Source organism: Dasypus novemcinctus, chromosome 9, assembly GCF_030445035.2.
Source record: "Dasypus novemcinctus isolate mDasNov1 chromosome 9, mDasNov1.1.hap2, whole genome shotgun sequence".
NCBI classification, from domain to species: domain Eukaryota; kingdom Metazoa; phylum Chordata; class Mammalia; order Cingulata; family Dasypodidae; genus Dasypus; species Dasypus novemcinctus.
The window spans coordinates 53,911,343-53,935,537 of record NC_080681.1 but is presented as its reverse complement, the minus strand read 5'-3'; the positions used below and the strand labels follow the sequence as shown (position 1 = coordinate 53,935,537).

The window sequence follows — 24,195 nt, the reverse complement described above, 5'->3', positions numbered from 1 at the left end:
ACCAAGCTAGGTTGATGGAATCTGAGAACAGGTTAAGGTTGATAGAATGAGGAGCAATGAGGGCTCAAATGAATAGAAGGACTGAATGAGATCAAAGAACAGATTTAAGTAAAATGAGGGAATAGATTTAATTAAATTAGTAACTACTAATTACTTTGATTTTAAACTGCTGCTTTGGCAGCTGTATCTGTCCCCCCTCCCATGAGAGAAGTGTACAACTTAAATTCCCAAGGCCTCATCAGCTAGGAGGAAGGGAGGGTGGAGGCAGGGCAAATGAGATCTCAGCAACAATAATAACCCAATTCTATTATTTCAGTGACCTCAGTGTCTCATTCAGGCATCTAGCTCCTTGAAAAAAATCTCCCAAATTCCTGGGAAGCCTGAGGTGTCCTCTACTTTCTCTGATCCCACGATTGGTAAGTCTTGTCTGTCCACTTCTCCAAGAACCAGAGTGCTCCTACTTCTTTACTGTGAGCCTCCCCCCTGCCCCTAGTCCTCCCCTCAGACCCTCCCCCAGGTGTAAAATGAGCTTTTGTACTGCTCTGCCACGCACAAGGCTGGGGCTCCACTGGCTGCAAATATTCTGTTCCTTAGTGAAATTATGGCATTCTGATTTTCATTTTTTAAATGCATTTGTGAGTATATCTGCATGCAGAAGTTAAAATGCATTCCATAAATCAGTGCACAACAAATATTTTTTAATTTATTCAATATACATTTGTTATGTGCCTTCTGTGTTTGAGGCTGAGATGGGTTTAGGAGCTGAAAGAGAGTCCCCGTACTCAAGAAATGTACACTCTAGCAAGAGAAGCCGTCAAATAAAGACAAAATTACAACATTGTAGGTGTGCTCTTTTGTGTGTTTCAGTGTGCATGTGTGTCTATGTAGACTGTCCTCCCAAAAAGAATTTAATACCCTATGCAGGGTGGTAAGTGTTCAGATTGATTCTAGGAACACAGTGGTGGTGAACAAGAATTTTCTCCAAGGAGGTCACATTAGTTGAGTTTTGAAGCATGGTAAGATATAAGAAAAAGACAAAAGCATGTCATAACAGAGACATAAAAGAAAATGGTGTATTTAAGGAAGGACAAGTCAGTCGGTAGGATGGGGATATAGTGAAGGGTGAGGCTGAAGAGGCAGGTTTCTTTCTACAACGCTAAGGAGTTTACGGGCGCTTTTTTGTTTTTTTAAAGATTTATGTTTTATTATTTCTCTCCCCCTCCCCCCCTTGTCTGCTTTCCGTGTTCTTCTGTGACCGCTTCTATTCTTATCAGCGGCTTCAGGAATCTGTTGTTTTTGTATGTGTGTGTCAGCTCTCTACGTGTGCAGTGCCATTCCTGGGCAGGCTGCACTTTCTTTCACGTTGGGCAGCTCTCCTTATGGGGCGCACTCCTTGCGTGTGGGGCTCCCCTACGCGGGGGACACCCTTGTGTGACAGGCACTCCCTTTGCGCATCAGCACTGCACATGGGCCAGCTCCACACAGGTCAAGGAGGCCCGGGGTTTGAACCACAGACCTCCCATGTGGAAGGCGGGCGCCCGATCCATTGGGTCAAGTCCACTTCCCAGGAGTTTATGTTTTTATCCCTAAAATTGTAGTAACACATCAAGGGCTTTTAATCAGATATTTTTAAATGTTCGCTATGGCAGTGTGCAGTCAATGGATTTAATGTGAGGCTAGAATAAAGGCCAAGTAGCTAGTTAGAATGCCGTGGTAGAAAGTCAAGCAGGAAGCAGCAGGGTTCAGAACAAGACACTGGCAGTGAGAGAAGGGTCCCATAGATACATTGGAGATAGAATCTATTCAACTGGACACTAGAGGGGTTGTAGGAAAGGAAAGAATTGAAGATGACTGACAGATTTGGATCCTGGGTAGGAGTCATCTTCATTCATTGAGATAGGAAATGCAGGAAGAGTAACAGGTTTGTGATTGGTGGGAATTCAGTTCTGGGCATATGGGTTTTGAGAAGTTTGTGGAACATCCAAGTGATGTCTAGTGGGCAGTCAAATATAGGGGGTTTAGGACAAAGGACAGACTGGAGATACAGGTTTGAGGGTCATCTGCAGAGATGATAGCTAAAGTCTGGATTTGGATGACAGTCAGGCAGAATCTATAGAGAAAAGAAGCCAGGCAGTAAAGTCAACCAACCCTTAAGAGGTGGGGAAAGAAGAGATATTTGCAAAGGAAACCGAGATGATTCAGGGATATCAGGAGAATGCTATGGAATGAAGTCAGGAAGAGAAAGAAATTGAAATGTTTATATTTCTAGGCAGAGGTTGAAGATATATAATTGGACATGACTGATGAAGCAAAGTCATGAAGAAAACAGAGTAACAGGATTCAAAAAAGAGAGATATTAGTAAGAAAGAGGATCATGACTTCCAATAAAACAAGAGATGAAAAGAAAGTGATGCAAATAAATCTGTTAAGTGTGCACAGGGTTAATATTTTCTTCTTTGAGAAATACAAAACAAAACCATTTTCCAGATAAATTTCCTACCATTGGGTAGAACAAAAGTCTGGAAAATAGTGTTCTTCTTTTGGTTAACTAGCAGACTGACAACAAACAAGCAAAGAGTTCTTGCAACTTAAGTTTCCATTTATGTGGAAAAGTAGCTTGATAGACATAAAAGGGAACATAATTTGAGAAGCATTTAGAAGTTATAGTGATAGGTATAAACAAGACTAAGTGAAACCAGCTAATAAACTCAAAACTCACTCTAGGATGAAAGGAACAAGACATATAAAAACTTGAATTACATGGATAAAGTGTGAAACAGAATTACAGTGTTAATAACTAAGCAAAATAATATTTCACCAAATAATGCATGGGTACAATTTTGTTAAAATGCATTTGTCACATCTACTAAAAGTGCTTTTTGATTAGAAGTCCTGATTACAACTGGATTTCAACTGATTGAAGCATCACAGTTGAAATCCAAACATCAGAAACATAAACCTAAATTCAGTTGGAATTTTACATTAACCAAGAGTTATGTATGATAGTTCCAATACTAAAAATACAAAAACAAACGTTTTTTCCTCCAGATCAGTCAGCTCTTATCATCTGAAGAATTCTTTATCATTTTAAAATAAAATAAAATACTTTCAAAGGACCATTTATTATTTCAAAAACAAGAATAAAAATCATTAAATCACTACAAGCTAGTAATACAAATTTAATGCAAATAAACTGCAAGTTTTTAGAAAGAATGTCATCAATCATAAATGATCAGCACAGGTAAGAATTATAAATCAATGTGATTCAAGATAAAATATACATATGAGATTTAATCAGACATTTGGTTTTTGGTGTTAATGTCTTGAGATGCTGTTAGTATTAATTAGTTAAGAAAGTAATTCTCTTAAAAATAGAATTCAGCTAATTATTTAAATTCTTTTTGAAAAAAAAAAGTCCTGGGGTAAATTATTAATAATCTTACCACTAATATAAAACATTCTGATGAATACCTACTAGGCATCTCTTGAAATGTGTAAGGAAGCACACATAATTATATGGAAGTAGAATTATACTATATATATTCAGTATCTGCTTTTTAAATTTAATATTCATAATACTATGCCTTGAAAATCTATGTCATTAACTATTGATCTACATTATCATGATGATAGCTCTGTTGTATTACACTGTATGGATGTATCAGTAAAATTCAGGTTGTTTCTGATATTTTACTATGATAATACAGCAATGAAAACAATCTTGAACATTTATCTTTACAGACATTTCTATCTCTTCAGGATAAATTTCTGAAGTGAAATTAATGGATCAAAGGGGACACACTTTTAAACTTAAAGACATTGCTGATTTGCCCTCAGAACAGAAACCATTTTATACTCCAACAATAGGACATGAGTGCCCATTTTTTTCTAATACTGATAAGGTTGAACAACTCTTTCCATAATGTAGCTAGACATATGTATTTATGTATTCCTACATGGATTACCTACTCAAGCCTATTTCTCTGCTGGAATGTTCATCATTTACTAATTACTTTGAAGAATTTTTTTTGAAAGGTTATTAATCTTTATCTACTACTGGAGATCTTTTTTTCCTTTACCTATATTGCCTTTTAGAGACTTTTCTCCTCTCAAGATTATAAAAATATTCTATCATGTCTTTGTCTCATACAATTTCATTTATTTATATTTACATTTCTGAACCATCTAAAATTTGATGTTAGAAGTGAATCACCCTAGCTTTTTTCCCCAAATCTATGTCTATCCAGATTTCTTACTGAATAACCTCTATCCCCAATGAAAAGCCATTTTGTCATGTACAAATTTTAGAAAAATTTATAGACTTTATTTTGTTCTACTGATCTTATTCTTGGATTGATATGATCCTAATAACTCTAACTTAAGAAAAAAAAAGTTACATCTGCTGGGGCTGGTCCCAATTCATTTTCTTAATTTTTTTGGCTATTCCTCAGTGTTTTTTTTTTTTTTAATTTAGAGACGTTTTGTCAATGTCCTAAAAAGCCCTATTTGTATTAAACAAAGGGTTTGGGATTGGTGTTAAGAGTTGTTCTTAAAGAACTATACATGGACTATAGGCACCTAGGGATTACTGGCAGACTAAAGGAACAAGAGTTTCTTTCATAATATAACATTTCCTAGGTGAAGGGTTCTTAACCATGGATCCACACCTCTGGGGGTCAGTGGAAAGATTTCAGGGGATCCGTGAGCTTGAATTGAAAAAAAATCAACTTATCTTTATTTTCTCTGAAATATAACTGAAATCTAGCATTTCTTTCATTTATGAATATATGCAGTAAAATACAGTAGTATTCATTTCATATTATATTACAGTTGCTGCATATCTCAAAAAATCGCTTACATTCATCCATACTTCTGTCCCTTGGCTAAGAAGCCTGCTTTAAAAAATAAAATGTAACTTTCCTATATTTTGATGTATGGATTATTATTTAATGTGTTAAGAAGTATATATAGTATTATATGCTTTTTTATTTTAGTAACTGTATTTCAGTTCATGTAACTGATTTCTTTTATAATTTTATTTTATGCATTTAAAAACATATTCTTGTAGGGACAGGTCAGTGTGGGTGTGATATATTTATTAAATAATACACAGTATAGCATGGACTTAGCATGATTTTTTTAATGTAGCATATTCTGAGTACAGTGGATAACTGCCTGCAACAAGGATGGTAAGGATGGTGGAGATGGTTTTATGACACCCTTGGGAAAATTCAAATTTCTAAATGTTTGCTGAAAATGACATTTGAACAAAAGTTGAACTGTGTTATCAAGTACTGAAATTATGGGAAAGTTGTAAAATGTAATTTTAAATAATCCTAAAACTTAAAGACATGACAATGTTGAGTGTCATGAAACTATCTGCTGCTACATTCTGAGGTGTCCATGAGTTTCATCTGATTGGCAAAAGGGTCCTAAGCTCATTTCTTAGAGGTAGAAAGTTCCCTCATTATGTGCTATTCCTGAAGCCCTATGGATAGAAAAAGTGTCGTACGGCAATTTTTCAAATGACATGTTTTTAAAAAGCACTGTGCTAAAAAAAAAATGTTTTGGTAAAAGCAAATCAAAGATTGAGCTGAGACAATAGGAAAGAATAAAAATGTCTGGGTTTTGGAACTGTTTTCCTGTCTGGGTTTTGGAACTGTGAGACTTGGTTAAGCTAGGTAAGTGACTTTCTAGGTTTTGCTTTCTTGGAAGTTATCTTATGTGAAAACAAACAAACAAACAAACAAAAAAACCTCTATGAACTGAATGGTGGAAGGCCCTTGGCACAAATATAGTTTCCAGCCATAATAAAGGTAAGCTAAGGTCATTAGAAAATGCTATACCAACTTGTTTTTTTTCCCTTTCAGAAGCATCTAAGTTATTTTGGACCTCTATAGTCAAAGCTACTCTGGATGGAGGGAGCAAAAAAATGCATCAAAAATATTAAAAGCATAGTGGAAATCCCAAGGGTGCTGTGTGCCATTCTCTGTGTTCCCATGTCGTTTCCCCTTTATACTCTAAAATAATTTACTACTTCATTCCCTTCCCTACTCAATTGTAAGCACAAGAATGTGAATTATGGGCGGCGGACTTGGCCCAGTGCTTGGGGCATCCGTCTACCACATGGAGGTCTGCGGTTCAAACCCTGTGCCTCCTTGACCCGTGTGGAGCTGGCCCATGCGCAGTGCTGATGTGCGCAAGGAGTGCCAACTCAAGGGTGTTCCCCGCGTGGCGGAGCCTCAGGCGCAAGGAAAGCGCCCCGTAAGGAGAGCTGGACAGCGTGAAAGAAAGTGCAGCCTGCCCAGGAATGGTGCCGCACCCACGGAGAGCTGACACAAGGCGACACAACAAAAAGACACAGATTCCCGTGCCGCTGACAACAGAAACGGACCAAGAAGATACAGCAGCGGATAGACGCAGAGAACGGACGACTGGGGGAGGGGACGGGGGAGGGGTCGGGAGAGGGGGGAGAAATAAATAAAATCTTCTTAAAAAAAAGAATGTGAATTGTATATTATACATCTTTGTATCCTCAAATTCCAGCATGGTGCTTTCTAAGACTCTAAGTACTTGTATTAGATAGGGTTCTCTAGGGAAACAGAATCAACGAGATATCTGTCAAAAGTATAAGATTTTATAAGAGTCTCTCAGGAGACTGTGGGGATGCACAAGCTCAGGTTCCGCAGGCTGCAAACCAGGGGCTCGGATGAAAGTCCAATGAAGGTTCTTGATGAGTTCAGGGAGAGGTTGGCTGTCTAAAGATGAGCTGGGAAATTCTCACTCAATGCTGGAATCACTTCCCCTTTTAAGGCATTCAACTAATTGGATAAAGTGTCACTCATTGCTGATGGCAATCTCCCTGATTGATGTAACTGTAATCAGCTGTCTATGATTTACCACTGCATTAAAGTCAATGGTGACTGAAGTATATAAATGCCCTTGTATTACATACGGTAAGCCCAGTTCTTGCTTGACCAAAATAACTGCGTACAATTACCTGGCCGAGTTGACACAATAGCCTAACCATCACAATACTCAATAAATATTTGTTGAACAAATAGATACATGAATCCTTTTAAAAGACTTATCAAATAAAGATAGGTGACAGCTATACACAGATAATTAATGGGGTTAGGAACTAGCAATTAAAGGGAAAATGAGGATGGGAAGGAGGCAGCACAGCTCCTGCAGTAGAGAGAGGTACAGCAGCCCAGAAAAGCCAAAATTCTTGAGATTGGAATTAGGAGTTTGTGGTTTTATAGCAAAAGTCTGGTACAAAAACTAAACTGAGTTTGAATCTGTTAGTTTTGTGATCTTTGCGAAGTCGTCTCACCTTTCTGGGCTCAGGGTAGCAGATACATTTGATATCTAACACATTAAATGATTTAGGTCAGAGATGTCAAAGTAAATAGGAACAGAAATCCAAAAGGTTGAGGTAAAATAATGCTTGCTATTCTCTCCTTTCCTTCAGGGATAGGGACCGCTGAATGATGTAGCAGCCCTTAAGTTCCAGGCACCAACCAAGCAATGAATATAGTTGGTTGAAAAGTTGGGAAAAGATTAGAATTGGCATTAAAAGATTTGTGCAGGTACCATACTTAATGTTACATAATCATAAATATGGTAGTTAAAGCATAAAATTGGGCTAGTTTTTGCCTTCCGAATTAACTGTGTCAATGGATTGTGAAATGTTTAGTCATCGGCATGTTTTAGCTCATTGTTTGAATAAGGCAAATATGCAAAGAGATTAAAATTACTTTTACAGAATAATTAATCTTTTAATCTTTTTGTGTATATAGGGAAATCCTCCATTTTAAGATGAGCATAAAATGTTAGCCTCTATATTCATGGCAATACTTTTTTCTCACACCTTTTCCAACATGTTATTTCACAGGACTGTTAAATTGTAACAGTGAATAAAGTCAGAAAACACTAACAGCAAAAACACTTCAGCCATGGTATAGACAGTCAGAAGCCAATGACACCCTCCATTACAGGAATGAGCGGTGCTTTCTCTTCATTACTGAAGTCGGAGTTCATGATCAAACCAGAAATTGTCATTCAACAGAAAAAAATCCAGTCAAGAGAATCGATCACATAATCAAACAGCAGTCTTTGAAGGCTGTGTTTATATGAAGAAAAAAGAAAACAAAAAATAACAAACTACTAAACCTCATTACCTTGCACATAAATATTGATGTGAAGTTTCTAAATAGTTATCCATTTATTTGGTATAGATAAAGACTTCCAGCATAGAACATTGTTAGGAAGTAACCATTAGGGCTTCACAGAAGTGATATGAGGCAAGAACCAAAAGATGAGAATCAATACAAGTTGTAGACATTCTTTCCTGAGAGCTGTTCCTTATGTTTTGATCACTCACATAATATTCTTGAAAAATTATTTCAATTTATGTGCAATTATAAACATGCCTTATAATCATTTTTACTATAGACTATACATAGACAAATTAAAGTTTTTAATTTCCTATAGAATTAATACAGGTTAACATGTTATGAAAACAAAAGCAGATCATTCTTAGGGAGCCAAATTTAACAGAATATACATGAACCCTATCACATAAACAGATAACTAAAAATCTGTGAAAAATCTAATCAGTCAGGAAGCATCTATTTGTAGAATATGTACCTAGTAAATATTATACCAAAAATAAGGCTAAAGTACTCAGAAAACATATGGGTCATTGGTATTTAATCATTAAAACAGTGTAAGTTCTAATATTTTGGAACTATTAGAAAAACTAATGGCTTTGGATATTGTTTATTCTTGTCCTTCTAGGAGTCTTGCAGATCCAAATATTAGTTTGGAAAAGGACTTTTTTAAATCCAGAAAAATCTTTAGACTTCAATAAAATCTTAGATTATCAGAGACTTAAAAAAACTTTATAAGGATAAGTGGGCTTAGAAATTCTTAAAAATTGAGCAGTTCTATTTTGAATTAGCATATTTTAGTAATACATTTAGAATTACTCATAAAGTATTAATACCTGCTTAGAACTTCTGGAATGCATCCAAACGCCAAAGGACCACCAACATTCTGTTTCTAACTACAACAACTTCTTGGTTGGAAGTGGCAGGTATAAAAAATATTGCATGCTATAAGGTACATTTTATTCCAATGCCCATGATCTCTTCAGAAAAATCTTGTTTTTATAAATATAAGAAACCCATTAAATCAAATGAATGCTAATTAAAGCAAAAATAGTAACTAAAATTATGAGGAAAAAAATCTGTAATTACATAGGAAACATATGAAAGAATAAATCATCATAAGAGAAGAATCATTTTTCCAGTAGCCCCACTGCTATGAATGATATTTTCATGAGCCTGGGCCGCTTTCTCCAATGGATATTGAGAACCTATTACAGGTCTCAACCAACCAATTTCCATTCCAGCTTGAAGTGCTGCTGCAAATTGCTGAAATTCCGCCTGAGGGAAAGAAAAAAATTGTTTGTTTATAGTAGACCACATGACTTAATTTTCAGAAGCACTAGAAAACTTCTGAGTTTAAGAGTTATAGTATAAAAATTTCTTACAAATGTGTGGCTTTTGTGAACTAGTCCAAAACTATAGAAAAAGCAACTGTCTATAGAATAACCATAAGTCCCAATTTGCCTGGAATAGTCTCAGTTTACAAAATACCTATTGTTCAGATATAATTACTAATAGTACTCTCAAAAGTATACTAACTTGAATAAATTACATTATCACTCTAGTTATCTTCTAGTTACTAATTATCAACCCACTCCTGTCAGAAAACTAAGTTCAACATCAACTTAATAAAATTTTTGTCTGCCTGGCCAGGCAAACTGTATCAATTTTTATATAACAGCAAAATCAAAATCACTTCCTACCTTGGTTGATGAAAAGAGAGCAACTCCAATTATACTAGACTCTTTTGCCATGGTGTCCCGTGGGTTTATTTCAATAGGACCTCTACTGCCAACAATCTATTATGAAAAACAGTACGTCTACAGTTAAAGATTACTCCAAAATAGTTTTAAATGTAAATGGATGGCTTAAAATCTAAATTACAGTAAAATTTCAAAGTGGTAAAAAAACGAAATACTTACTATTACTCGTCCTCCACGTGACAGAAGATTCAAATCATTACTAAGATTTACGTTAGCTAACATTTCAATAATCACATCAATTCCTTTTTCACCAACAGATTTCTATATAACATAAGAGTACATAGTAAGATAAGTGAAAACTGTAAAATGGTTAATATACATATATTACAGAAGTGTATTTCAAATGACATGTAAAGTGGTATATCTTTTTAAGAATAATAATGCAAATTTTAAAATGATACAATATATGATGCTGTAATTCCAAGTCACCAGCTACACCATCTAAAATAATGATTTGTACTACATAAATTGCTTTAATAAAGTTTTCAGGTACTCACTCAACTTGGTTACAAAATAATTTTCCATAGTTGAAAATTGTCTACCTCCAAAATGCAATTTCAGAGAAACAAACAAAAATCCAACCCCCAAAAAGGCTCTCATTTTTTTATTTAAAAAAACAAAAAGCAAAAGAAATGTTGGCTTTTTCAATTGCAGAATATTTTTTGTGCATTTGGTTTTGTTCTAAATGGTTTACAGCCAGTTTGGCACACAAATTCTTTTCTTTTTTACCTCTCAGATGTTGGTCCTTAAGATCCAAAACGGACTCTTAAAAAGGTATATATATCTAGCAAGACCACAAGTGGAGTCACTGACATTAGAGGGAAGGAAAGACACTTGGTCCCTTCATTCTTGAAGACAGTCTGGGTGTGTGTTTAAGTGTCTGGTAGTGCTTAAAGGTAAAGGAGAATGAGATCTATGTCCCCTCTCAACTAGAAGCAGAGTGTGCATTACCATCCTAAAATCCTAAAGATTGAGGAATGAACACACATGAGGGAGGAACGCAACTATGGACTAAAATAGACTTATTATTATTATAACAATGGAAGAACTTATAACATTGATATAAAGGCCTTGGTCACCAGAGGTTCTGAGGGCAGGTGAGGGAAGAATAGGTGTAACACGGGGTATTTTTGGGACATTGGAATTGTTCTGCATGACATTGCAATGATGGATACAGGCCATTATACATTTTGTCAAAACCTATAAAATTATACCATAATGTAAGCTATGACCATGTTTAGTAGTAATGCTTCAATATGTGTTCATTAATTGTAACAAATGTACCACACTAATGAAAGATGTTAATGGTTTCGAAAAGGTGTGGGAGGGGGAAAGGGTGGGGTGTATGGAAATCCACTATATATTTTTTCACTTTCTTAAAAAATTTATTTAAGTATATCATTCATACATAAACATATATAAACAGTAAGTGTATAGTAATAGTTATGAACTTACAAAACAATCATATATAACATCATACAGGACTCTCATAACTCACCCTATCACTAGTACCTTGCATTGTTGTTACACATTTTTAACTAATGAGTAGAGCATTGTCAAAATATTACTACTAAACAAAGTATTTTTCCCCCAACCAACCCTATTATTATCTTTATATCATTTATACATGAACATGCATAAATAAGTGTATAGCGAAAGTTGTGAACTTAGAAAGCAAACTTGTATAACATCATACAGGGGTCCCATACATCAACCCTCCACCAACACTTTGCATTGTTGTGAGACGTTTGTTGGGATAAATAATGACAGAATATTGTCAAAATCTTACTACTAATTATAGTCCTTTTCTTATATTTGGTGTATTTTTCCCCCAACCCACCCTATTATTATTTTTTAGGTATATTTTTTATGACAGAAGTTGTAAACTTAGAAAACAATCATGCACATGTGCAGAATTCCCAAACAACACCCCTCGATCAACACACCACACTGTGGTGGAACATTTGTTACAGATAATATCATCTGACTGTTACCACATCCATAGTGTACATTTGGCTCACATTTTCCATACTGCCCCATTAACAACACAGTATATCTTTGGCATAGATGCAGGAATATTATATTACTGCTAACCACAGTCCAAAGGTCACTCCATTTGTATTTTTCTTCTTGCCGCCATGGTTTCTGCTGAGAAATCAGCACTTAATCTTACTGGGTATCCCTTATGTGTTATGCATTGCTTTTCTCTTGCTGTTCTCAGAATTCTCTTTGTCTTTGGCCTGTGATGTTCTGATGAGTATGTGTCTCAGAGTTGGTCTATTTGGATTTTTTCGGATGGGAGTATGCTGTGCTTCTTGGACAGGGATATCTATGTTCTTCAACAGGGTTGGGAAATTTTCTACCATATTTCTTCAAACATTCCTTCTGCCCCTTTTCCCTTCTCTTCTCCTTCTGAAATATCCACGGCATGTATGTTTGTACATCTTTTGCTGTCATTTAGTTCCCTGAGACCTTGTTCAATTTTTTCCATTCTTTTCTTCATCTGTTCTTTTGTATGTTCACTTTAAGAGGCCATTACTTCAAGTTCACCAATCCTTTCTTCTGCCACCTCAAATCTGCTATTACATGATTCCAATTTTTCAAAATTTCATTTATGGCACCTTTCATTCTCATAAGATCTATTTTTCTATGTATTCTTTCAAATTCTTCTTTGTGCTCATCCAGTGTCTTCCTAATATCCTTAATCTCTTTAGCCATCTTATCGAATTTATTAAGATTTGTTTGAACATCTATGATTAGTTGTCTCAACTCCTGTATGTCATCTGGAGGCTTATCTTGTTCCTTTAACTGGGCCATAAGCTTCCTGTTTCTTGGTGTGGATTGTAATTTTTTATTTGTATCTTGGCATCTGGCTTAGTAGTGTATTTATTCTGGGTGCAGTTTTTCTCTTTAGTTTAGGGATTCCTGCCCTTTCTCCCTTGCTGGTTATGTAGTAGGAGCCAAGGACGTATTTGGTGCGGTAAGCTGTGGAGGATCAGGCTGTCCTCCTTGCCCCAGGGACTGAGGTTTTTCCCAACTTTATCCTTTGCCAGGGGTAGGGACAGAGTCACAGCTGTGTGGAATACTACTACAAGTCATACAGGCCTAGACTGTAGTTGCCCAGAGAGACCGATGAAGCTTCATACCCCTTCCTCCTCTGCCTGCAGTGGGGATGGAGGTGCAGGTGTGGGCAGCAATCTATGCAATGCAGGTCCAAGATGACTGCAGTTGCCCCAGTAGACTGATTATTCAGTCTGTGCCAGACAAAGGTACCTACAGTTACCCAGATAGCTGTTGCAGGCCCGCCAGCCTCCTCCCTGCCAGATGTGGGGCTGAGGCCTAGGCTAGGGCTGCATGCTGATCTCAGTGAAAGAAACCTGTTCACTGTGATTTTTTATCAACACGGCTTCCCCTAATGCTGGGGGCGGAGTAATGGCGGCCACCAGCCTCTTTCCAACTTGGACAGATTCACACCCTAGCTATTCCTAGGGCTATACCTAACCCAGCCAAGTCTACTAATCAGTAGCTGAAATCAGTGGCCAACTGTCTCCTACTCCCGTTTTGGGAAATGGAGCTTCCAATTCCAGCCACAGAATAGCTCCTGGGGCAGCCCTCGCTGCCAAAGTAGGACAATCACCGGCCTCCATAGCTTGGCCGGCAATTCCCAGAGAGGCTGGCACAGGTTCTCCCAGCTTCCTCCCTGCCGGAGGTGGGGCTGGGGCCCAGACTAGAACTGAAATCTGACCTGGATGGAATGAAGCTGGTCCCCACAAGCACTGTGATTTTCAGTTCGACCTCCTTCCCCTTATGCCAGGTGTGGAGTTAAAATGGCAGCTAATGGACTCTTTCTGGCTTGGACAAGCTCAAACTTTAGCTGTTCTTAGGATTATACTTTAGCTTGCTGAATTTACTCATTAGTAGCTGAAGCTGGTGCCCAACCATCTCTTCCTCCCCCATTTCTGGGAAGTGGAGCTTTCAATTCCAGCTGTGGAACAGCTCCCGAGGTGGCTTGTGCCTCCAGTGGAGGATGGGCACCGGTTTCCGTGGCGTTGTGCACTCTACTTACGAATCTTCTTTGCAAATGGGCAGTCTCCTCCTTCCATTCCTTTAAGGATGTTGCAGGATGCTCTTCTGGTCTCCTGGAGCCCCCAGACATGTGCACCAGCTAGCACCAGATAGGTCTGGATGTTTATTAACTGCCCTCTAGCAGGAGCTGACTCTAGGAGCGCCTTACTTCGCCACCATCTTGCTGGTTCCCCCTATATTTTTGATGAAACAATGATATAATCTAAAGTTTCTTTAAAATTAAAAAATTTAAAAAGAATATAAAAAAGCTAATATATATATCTACATTGTATTAATTTTATTTTAACTAAAAAAATAAATATTTGTGCCAGGTATTGTGCGAGGTACTGGAAATTCAAAAATGAATACAGGAAGCTCAAAACATAGCTAGGGAGAAAGAAGGATAATATGATCATCCTAACTGTACTGTAAAGGACTAAGTGCTACATCAGCAGAAATAAACCATAGGTTGTAGACAAAGAGTTAAAGTCCGATTGACTGGGGTGATCACAAAAAGTTTCACAGAGCTGATGGCCTGGGTCCTGAGGGATGAACAGAAGTTTCTTAAGCAAAAAGGAAGGAAGATGAGCAAGAGAAGCTAGAAAGAGGCAGAGGCAGTCTGGACAGAAGAAACAAAAGCAAAGGTATAGGAGACTGAGAGTTCAGGCCAGGATTAGAAAGTGACCCAGCAGAACTGGAATACATATTTAGGCAAGGTGGGAGCAGCAGAAAGATGGGAGGAAATTGTGAATTGGTACAGATTATGAAAATATATTCAATGTCACATGAAAGATTTTGTACTTTTGGGGGGCAGGTGTTCATTATTCCAAGTGCCAGACACTGCTGTAGGCACTGGAGATGCATCAGGCAACAAGAGAGATACAAATTCCTCTCCTCATGTAGCTTCCCTTTTTGTTATTCCTAGAGGTGTTTTTTTAAAAGGGAACCAATAATTCTGGAGACAATGCAGAAGACAGAAGGGAATATTAGTTCAGTTAGGAGCTAAGGTAAGTCAAGGATGGAGAAGACACCTAACTAGGTCACAATGGTGGAAGGAATAGAGAAAAAAAGATACATTTGAAAATCACGCCAGAGATGAAACCGAAAGAATAAGGTGAGCATCTTGATGGGCAAGAAGGAGATTGGTGATAAAAAGATAAGCATAAAAAACGAAATGTACATTGTCTTGCATGACCAGTTGGATGGATAACTAGATGAGTGGAGATGTCAAGAGGGTTGATGGCATAAAGAAATGGTACTTAGGCCAGTTATAGCTTTGGAAATCAACCGCATACGGGTAATAACTGAAGCCATGGGAGTATATGATCAGGATGAACGTATAACACTGGAAAAGATGAAGACCAAAGGGGGAAAAAATGAGGAACACTAGCATTTAAGTAAAATGAAGAGGAAGACAAATGATAGTCAAGGAAATTTTATGACGTGAACCAATTTCAAGAAGAGTCTTCAGTGTCAAGCCACTGAGAAACAAAAGATGTGGAATGAGACAAAGTCAGAGGATTGGTAATTAGGAGTTTACTGGTGACCTGTGAGAAGTAATTTAAGTAGTTGGGACAGAAGTACAGCTTTAACAGGAAGTGGTGGGAAATAGGAAAGTAAAAGTAATAAACACTACTTTTTCAAAATGTTTGGTGTAATGGTGAGGAGAGAGAGAGGGGGTGAGATAAAAGATTAAGAGAATCTAGTTTTTGAGAATGGGAGAAACTTAAGAATGTTTGTTGGCAAAAGAGAGAAGCCACAAGACTTCATAGTCTTAAAATTAGATTACTATAAAACAAAAACCGTATTCTTAAAATATCTGGCCAGTTTTCATTTTTGTAAATACTCCTACACAATGGTATCAGAAGCAAGTAATGGATTCTAGTTTTCCTAGAGTCTTTGCTCAGTTTTTTGGCAAGATTATTTGATTGTAATAAACAAATCCTTACTTGTATTTTTCCTCAGTTTGTAATGACCTACTTTACATAATAATCAGCACCTGGGAAATTCTAATTCTTTCTACCCACACCCCAACCAGTTGACTCCTTCATCTGTTTGCTCATTGTTTTTTTGCTCCTCATCTGCTCCTTGTCTGTTTTTTCTTTAGGAGGCACGAGGAACTGAACCCAGGACCTCCCATGTGGGAGACAGGTGCTCAACTGCTTGAACCACATTTACTCTCTGCTCATTTGTTTTTGCTTATTGTCTTGCTTGTTGTTTGCTCTTTGTTTTTGTTTGATGTCTACTCGTTGTTTGTCTTTTTTAGGAGGCACTGGGAACCAAATGCTCAACTGCTTGAGCCAGGTAGGTCCTCCCCCTTTCTTTCCTAACATGAGAAGTGGTCTGAAGAATAGCAAAGCGGTGCTTAGTAAATTGCTACTTTAGTACAAATGGGGAAATTTAGGGTCTAATCAAATTCTATCATAGCAGTGGGATATATGAAACAACTAACTGCTACTCATGGCTTTGGATGAGGTAGTGATTATTCCTTCAAAGCTCCCCTTAACAAACTTTATTCCACAAGGCTAGAAAGATCCAGTTTATAATCTGTGGATACTTCATCTTCCTTAGAAAACAAACACTAATAGAAATTATATTAAGGATACCTCCCAGCTGATAATATAAAGTTATGCATTATTTAAAATGTCAACTGTATTAAAGGGTACCAATTTTTATAAGAATAAACTCTAGAGAAGCCACATTTTCTTTGGTATACATAGATAAGACAGAACTGATAGTAAAGATGTCTTAAAACTCAAGACATCTGTTTTTTAAAACTTACCTTAAAAACATATATAGGCATAAAAAAAAAAGAAGCAAACTTTAAGAGAATAGTTGGTCAAAGAACTTACAAAAAAAATGTAAGTTTCCCAAGAAACAAAGTTTGACTTTTATAAAATTGTAGGAATTTTTACCTTAATTTTATCAATATAATTAACTTCTCTGTGATTAAATACTTCATGGGCTCCATTTTGCAGAACAATATTTTGCCCTTCCTCTGTACCAGCTGTACCCAAGACCTTTAAGCCATACGCTCTAGCAATTTGGCATGCTGCCAGTCCAACCTGAAAAACAAAATACAATCCAGCAGTTTGAGATTTTTGTATTCCTGCAAACATTTATTAAAATATACATAATGGACTTAATATTATTCTAGGTCCTAACCTATCCTTATGGAACTTAGAGATTAAATGAAGAAATAACAATATCTAACTTTTACTGAGTCCTTATGATGTGTCATGTACTACACAAAATATGCTAAATGCATTGCTTTATTCCATTCTCCCAATAATCCTATAAAGTAGATACTATTATTATCCCTATTCTACTGATGAGGAAAATAAAGCTTGGAAAATATAAGTAACTTGCCCAAATCACACAGAGATGGAAACAGGAATTAGACTAAACCAAACTACAGAGCTGGAGATTTTAATCATAGCAGTGAAGTAAGTACTTAGCATCTGCTAAGTTGTACCTGCAGAAGGTACAAAGTTTTTAGATAATCAAAATATGCTCACTGACTTCATACTTTAACTGTATATAAAAATGCTATATAACAGATGTACGGCCTCTACCATTTAAATGGAAGAGACAGATATGTGCACAAATTTATTTATTTGTTCATATGATCAATATTATTGAGTGTCTTCATGCAAGATGCAACATTCTAACAAGGAAGATAAACACATTAACAAATAAATGAATAAAATAAATTTAGAAAACAATAAATACTATGAATAAAATAGGCTATTGGGTTAGAAAAAGATAGGAGCTATTTAGGTCATCAGGAAAGGTCATTCTCAAAAAATGAGACCTAAATATAGTGGGGAAACAAGCCAAATGAAGTTCTGGGAAGCCACCTGAAGAATGCTGTCAGCAGAGTATATGGCCATGGCTACACTGGTGAAGCTGGAATGAGCTTGGGGTGTTCAAGCAATAAAAAGAATGTTAATGTGGCCTGATAATGGGGAACGTGAGAGAGAGTAGAAGAAGATAAGGTTAGAGAGGCACAGGGAGGCTGAGTAACACAGGACTTTGGAAAGGACAGTAAAGCGTTTAGATTGTAAGTGAGGGCTAAGAAAAAACATTGGAGAGTTTAAGCAGGGGAGTAATATGATATGGTTTAGGCTTTAAAAAGATTACTCCAATTACATGTGAGGCAAAAAGAAGGTGGGGGGCAAGAATGGGAGCAAGAAAATCAGTTAGTACTTGGTATAATAGTCTAGATAAAGGATGAAGCTGGCTTGATCTAAGATGGTGCCACTGGAATGAACAAAAGCAAATTCAGATATAGTTTAGAAGTAACCTGATAGGTCTTCCTCATGGATTGAATGTGGGAGGTAAGGGAAAAAAAAAAATCAAGGCCATCTTCCTAAATCTTTGGCCAGATTAACTGCGAGATTAACTGAGATAGGGAAGACTGGGGTGGATCAAGTTTGTGAAAGCATTAAGAATCCACTTGGGAACATGCCGAGCTGCAAATTGCTCATCTAAGTGAAGATGTTCAGTAATCTGTTGAATATGGGTATGGACTCAAAAGAGTTCAGAGTTAGAGATACAAATTTGAGATTTGTCAGTTTATAGACAGTAAAGACAAAGGCTTGGATGAGATCACTATAATACTAAACAAATACCAAACAAATGTGCTTGGTATAAAAGAGGCACAAAAATATTTTAGGAATATAGAAAAACGAGTAAATACTTAAATAACAATAATAGAAAACATATGCTTGATTATATGCCAAATGAATGGTACAGGTAAATGTCACACACATTTAGAGCAATGTTTCTCAACCTTAGCATTACTGACATTTTGGAATTTTCAACACTAATTTTTTTGGTGGGAGGCTATTCTGTGTATTGCAGCACTCTCATCCTCCCTACCACCCCACCCCCACCCCTGCTGAGTTACGCCAACCAAATATGTCTCCAGACATCGCCAAATTTCTCCTGGAGGGACAAAATTATCCCCCATTGATAATCACTGATTTAGAAATCATTATGGATTGGGCAAGATAGAAAATAATTAAAATGAAAAACAAAGATAGAAATAAAATTAAAACTATAACAGAATCACAAACTCCCAGGCCTGAAATGGACCTTCTATATTACCTGGCATATGGGAGTGATGAGTCTGAACTTGGGCTATGGCAGAGATGTGTTTGATTTATCCAAAAACAGGCAAACAAACAAGCACATGAAACTGTCTCATGAGGGAGAGAAACATTAAATTAGATGAAATACAGTACACTATGGAATAGGCACAATTAGTGACTGCTACTTTAATTTCCAAATTAAAAAAAAAAATAGGCCTTTAGTAAAATCACATTTTAAACTAAAAATGTAATGGAAATATAACATCTCTTTATGCTTTAATTACCTTAAAGGGACACTCAATAGCTATTTTAAAAGCACTGCTTATTCTACTCTTTTCAACAATTATACTAACACTACTCCTTCACTGGATTACGTACCCATTCATTACTTGTCAACTATTTTCCTTCTACATTTTGCTAATACTAAAATAGGACACACCCCCACCAACACATCTAGATGGTAGCTGCATTCATAGATTTCACACTATCTTAAACACACAGCATAATCCCAAAAGAATTTGAATTAAATGAGACAGAAAGTACAAACAGAAGCATGACAAAACCCAGTACTCTGTTTCCCTCTGGTAGGGCAGGAAGGATCAAAAATGCTTCACACATTAGGACATCTCCCTAACCCCGCCAGACAAGGATTTAACAAACTCTCAGCCAGCTCAGAGGACACTGCGGATTCTGTCTAAAAAAAAAAAAGTTACGAAGAGACAGGGATTTTTACAAGAGGGTAAAGGGAATAAAAAGAGATTTTCTTTAAATTCTTCTTTCCTCTTCCACTGAAATTTCTCCCGGTCTATACAGAGCACAAGGTTAGCTTTCCGGAAACCATAACAATTTAAATAAATGCATTTGTTTGACAGAGCCTTTAGTTATTTAGTGTAAAATTTAATTTAACCCCAAAATAGCCTCTTTGGCAAAACTAAACAATGGGAGTTTTTGACAAGGTATGTAGGTGATATTTTCTCAAGCCCCATAAAAACAATCTGTATGTTTTAGTAAATAGTCTGAATTGTTAAATCCTTCAAAATTGATCTATTTGAGATACAAAGGAAACAGCATGAAACTTTTGTGATTCATCTATCTAAAATAACATAGAAACATTGTTGACTAAATTCTGTTTGTATTACCTAGCCACCTTGAGAGGTAAATTAACATTTTTCAGGATAGCACACAATATTCAGTAGATAATACACCAGTTAATAAGTTACTTCTTTCAATCTACTCCCCAGAGTACACAGTGCTCTGAAAGGCTTAAGCAGCTTCCTCAAGGTGACCCATCTACCCTATGGCCCTTTATTTTAAAAATGTGAAATCCTGTTTCCAAATTTTCTAAAGCTTCTACATATAGGATAGAGGGCATGTGGATTTCTTCTTAAATTCCAACCTCAGAGCTCTAACTTTTCCTCTAAGCTCCTCAGAGGAAGACTGACAGTCAGGTTATTCAAGGTTTCTGACAGCCTTGAGATGGGTGATTTCACTGAAGGGCTTATTTTATAAGTTCTGAGTCCCTCACACCCCCACATTAGCATTTTAAGTCATGGGTTGTGGTGGTAAGGACACAGCTGTACACTGCATTCCATGAATGTCATTATAGCACAGCAGGCACGCAGCAGAAGGAAGAGAGGAGGACAAAGAATTCACAGTATAGCTTTGTGATGCTGATTGGGAAAACTTAGGTAAGGCTTTAATAAGCCTTAGTTTCCTTATTAAGGGGATATGGAATTAATAGTATCCTTAAAGAACTGTGTAAAATTCTAAATAAATTTTCATATAGCATGTGCTTCTTGAAGGCAAAAACAAAGCCAGTTTATCTTGGTCCACATCCAACACGGGTGGGAAAACTAAATGTACATTTTTGATGGGGTAGTTGGTTGGATTTATTAACTAAGAATGTTAAACTAATGATAAAGAATCATCTTTAAGAGAAGATTCAGCACATAAAGGGAAAAACCATCCTTGTCTGTATGTATAAATTTGGTTTTTAAAAATTACTAAAAGACATATAATATGAAACACATACACCCAAGCTCTTTAAACAGACTTTTTAAAAAGTACTTACTCCTCCACTAGCCCCATGAACCAGAACATTTTCTCCAGCTTTCACCCGGGCACTGCAAAAGAGAGCACAATTTCCATCACCCAGTTCTTTAATTAAGCTCAAGTGCTTTTTATTATCCTTAAGGAAATTCTATCCTCAGTTCAGCTAACACTTACTCAAAGAGGAAACTATCCTGATCTACAACCCAAAATACTTCTCCAAGTTCCACAGGATGAAATAATGGTCCTTCTGAGTGATCGATAAAAGAAAACCTTCCTTCCATTCACCCACGGACCCACCCAGCAAATGCATACTGCGAGTCTATTATGCGCCAGGCACTGTACTGGATTTTGGGTTAACTTCTGAGAGGCTGCAGTCTTTGCACATATGTTAAATGAAACTGCTGAATCTAGAGGAACTAGAGTCTTTCATTCCTGCAGGTCCACAGAAAGTGCCTCAAAGCAGGTTTGTTATAGCTCACCCTTTCTTTGGTGATCCAAATTAATGCCCAAGTAAACAGAGTAGCTAGTCTATCTTTTGTTGGTGGTAAGATAACAATTTCACTTCTCCATGCCTCTGAATATCAGGTTGCACCAGGTCATGATATAAAGGCAGTGGCCACCAGAGGTTTTGAGGGGAGGGAGAGGGAAGAATGGGGGGAACAAAGGGGCATTTTTGGGACATTAGAATTGTCCTGCATGACACTGCAATATAGGGTACAGGCCATTATGCATTTTGTCAAAACCTATACAATTATGCAGGGCAAAGTGTAAACTATAATGTAAACTATAGTCCATGGTTAGTAGCAATGCTTCAACATGTGTTCATCAATTGTAACAAAGGTACCACACTAATGAAGGATGTTGTTAATGTGGGAAGGTTTGTATGGGCAGGGTATACGGGAATCCCTTATACGTTTGATGTAATGTTTATGTAATCTAAAGCTTCTTTAAAAATAAAATGTTAAAAAAAAAAAAAGAAAGCAATGCTATGTCAGCAATGGTAAGAGGGTAATAATAAATATGATAAATTCTCTCACAAAGGTGCCCATGTCACCCCATGAAATGTCCAGATCCTCTTTTAACTTCCAATTCATACTACTACTTTTCTATTTTATATTGAAAACAAGGGAACATGCAGCAAGACAGCTTGGGCAATGCTTTACTCTTCCAGACAAGCACAAATGTCACAAGCCAGCAGCTATAGTGTGATCCAAATCTAACTCTCAGGGAGGATCTCTGCCTTCCTAGAACAATAGGGGGTGGCCACACTGTAGAGACATTATGTTCAATCTGAGAGTGAGAACACAGTAATCCAGCGTTCTGTTCAAGACTGTGTGCCAATGGCCAACAAATGGCAATAATAAGCAATAAATGAATCTTTCTCTAACTCTCTCACAAGGAGATAAAAGGATTGAGGGCAGTGATTTAAACTGAGGGTTCACAATGATAAACTGAGATAACCATTACCAAAACACTTCGACATTTTAAAAAGTCAAATGAAAATGTAAAGTAATAGGATTGCTACTGTTATACTATGGGATATGAAAAACTTCCTAATGAATTTTTTTTTATCATGTACAATACTTCAAACACTAATCACATATTCTCCTAAAATTCCAGGCCTAGGTGGGTGGGGGAAAAATAGGCTCACATTCCTCTCACTCTCCACTGTTATAGTCCTTCTATCCTTTGAACAGTATAAAAATTACTTTCCACTGGGCCTCTAGGCAGAGCTCCAGCACAGCTTCTACAATGCTGCTCCACTCACTTCCTGCACGTCTCCTTAGTCACTGAAGACTGTACTACATGGCACAAAGGCTTTCTCTTTCACCCCAAATCTTGCCCCAATCTAGATTTCAATATTTACCCAGAAGAAAACCTAACATCACAATTTCTCAATTCTTTTCCACTTTAACCATCCTCTCCCAGGGCTAAATTTGGTAACCAATCTTAACCATTCTACCTGACAAATATGGGACACTGATAACCACTATTATGACAGCAATCGCCTATCTTAATTTTACCAACCCACATTTTCTCAAAACTTGCCCACCCCGCTCCCTCAGCCCCATTTCACAGAGATGCTTGTCTCTCAATTGCTCATTTCTACCCACTAGCTGCTCTTGGCCTCACTCCCTTCCTTAATCAGCCTGGACCCCATGGTAGAAACCCCAACCTCTCTCTCCAGCATGCTCATTTACTTTGCACTTTTACATTTTGCTACCAATATTCCAGCCTGAATTAATGCAAAAACTGACTTTCTCTGATGCTTTATCCAAATGGCTGAATATTGCAGAAGGAAATCCCATGACCAAACACTTGGGTGTCACTACAGTTCCAGTTCTCAAATATAAGCTCCTTCAAAATATCTTCTTCCTACCTAAAAACTGTTCCACTATTATACCATATTTATCTCCTTTATGTTTAAGGGATGAACTGTCCTTTTATTCTTCTAAGCCAATCTCTCTGTCCTAGGTCCTTTCCATACTGCCCCATGCAGGATATTGCTCTATCTGCCCTTCTTCCCTCTCTTCCAAATTTTTAATTTCTCCCTCTCTCCTAGATCCTTCCTCTCTGCTACACACATGGCTGAGTTCTCACCCATCCTTTGAAAAGACCTGTCCCCACACTTTCCAAAAATAATCTCTACTCTCTTTCCTGCACACCCCCCTCCCAGTTTTTAAAAAAAGAATAGTCTTCATTGAAGGAATTTATTTCCTCTTCCTCCCTCAACCCACTCAGTAAAGCTTCTATCCCACAACTCTGTTGAAACTAATCCGACTAAATGAACACTTAATTGCTAAATACAACTGACATATTTTTCTGAATAGACTTCACTGCTGCATCTGACAGCTAGCCTCCCTCCTTAGTAACAATATCTGCTACTACCTCTAAAACTGCCAACATCAGCTGAGCACTTTGTGCTAGGCACTGAGAGCTTTACATGTGTGACCTCATTTAATTCTTACCACATTCCCTGATTTAGAGGTTGTTATTTTCCAGGTTTTACAAATCAGGAAACTGCAGCTAAAACAGGGAAGTTGC

At 37.1% G+C, this 24,195-nt stretch overlaps 1 protein-coding gene across 2 annotated transcripts in view; it reads right to left on the bottom strand.

The window, feature by feature from the left end:
- Window positions 1-7,756: 7,756 nt before the first annotated feature.
- Window positions 7,757-24,195, bottom strand: part of CRYZ (crystallin zeta) — a 33,801-nt gene continuing 17,362 nt past the window's right edge. For both annotated transcript variants that reach the window (XM_004480689.3, XM_058303357.2), the window contains 5 exons: window positions 21,170-21,221; window positions 16,918-17,067; window positions 10,097-10,198; window positions 9,878-9,973; window positions 7,757-9,452 (listed from right to left, as the gene is read on the bottom strand). In XM_004480689.3, the coding sequence (XP_004480746.3) occupies window positions 9,291-9,452; window positions 9,878-9,973; window positions 10,097-10,198; window positions 16,918-17,067; window positions 21,170-21,221 (562 nt within the window). In that variant the 3' untranslated portion in view covers window positions 7,757-9,290. The remainder of the gene's footprint in view (window positions 9,453-9,877; window positions 9,974-10,096; window positions 10,199-16,917; window positions 17,068-21,169; window positions 21,222-24,195) is intronic.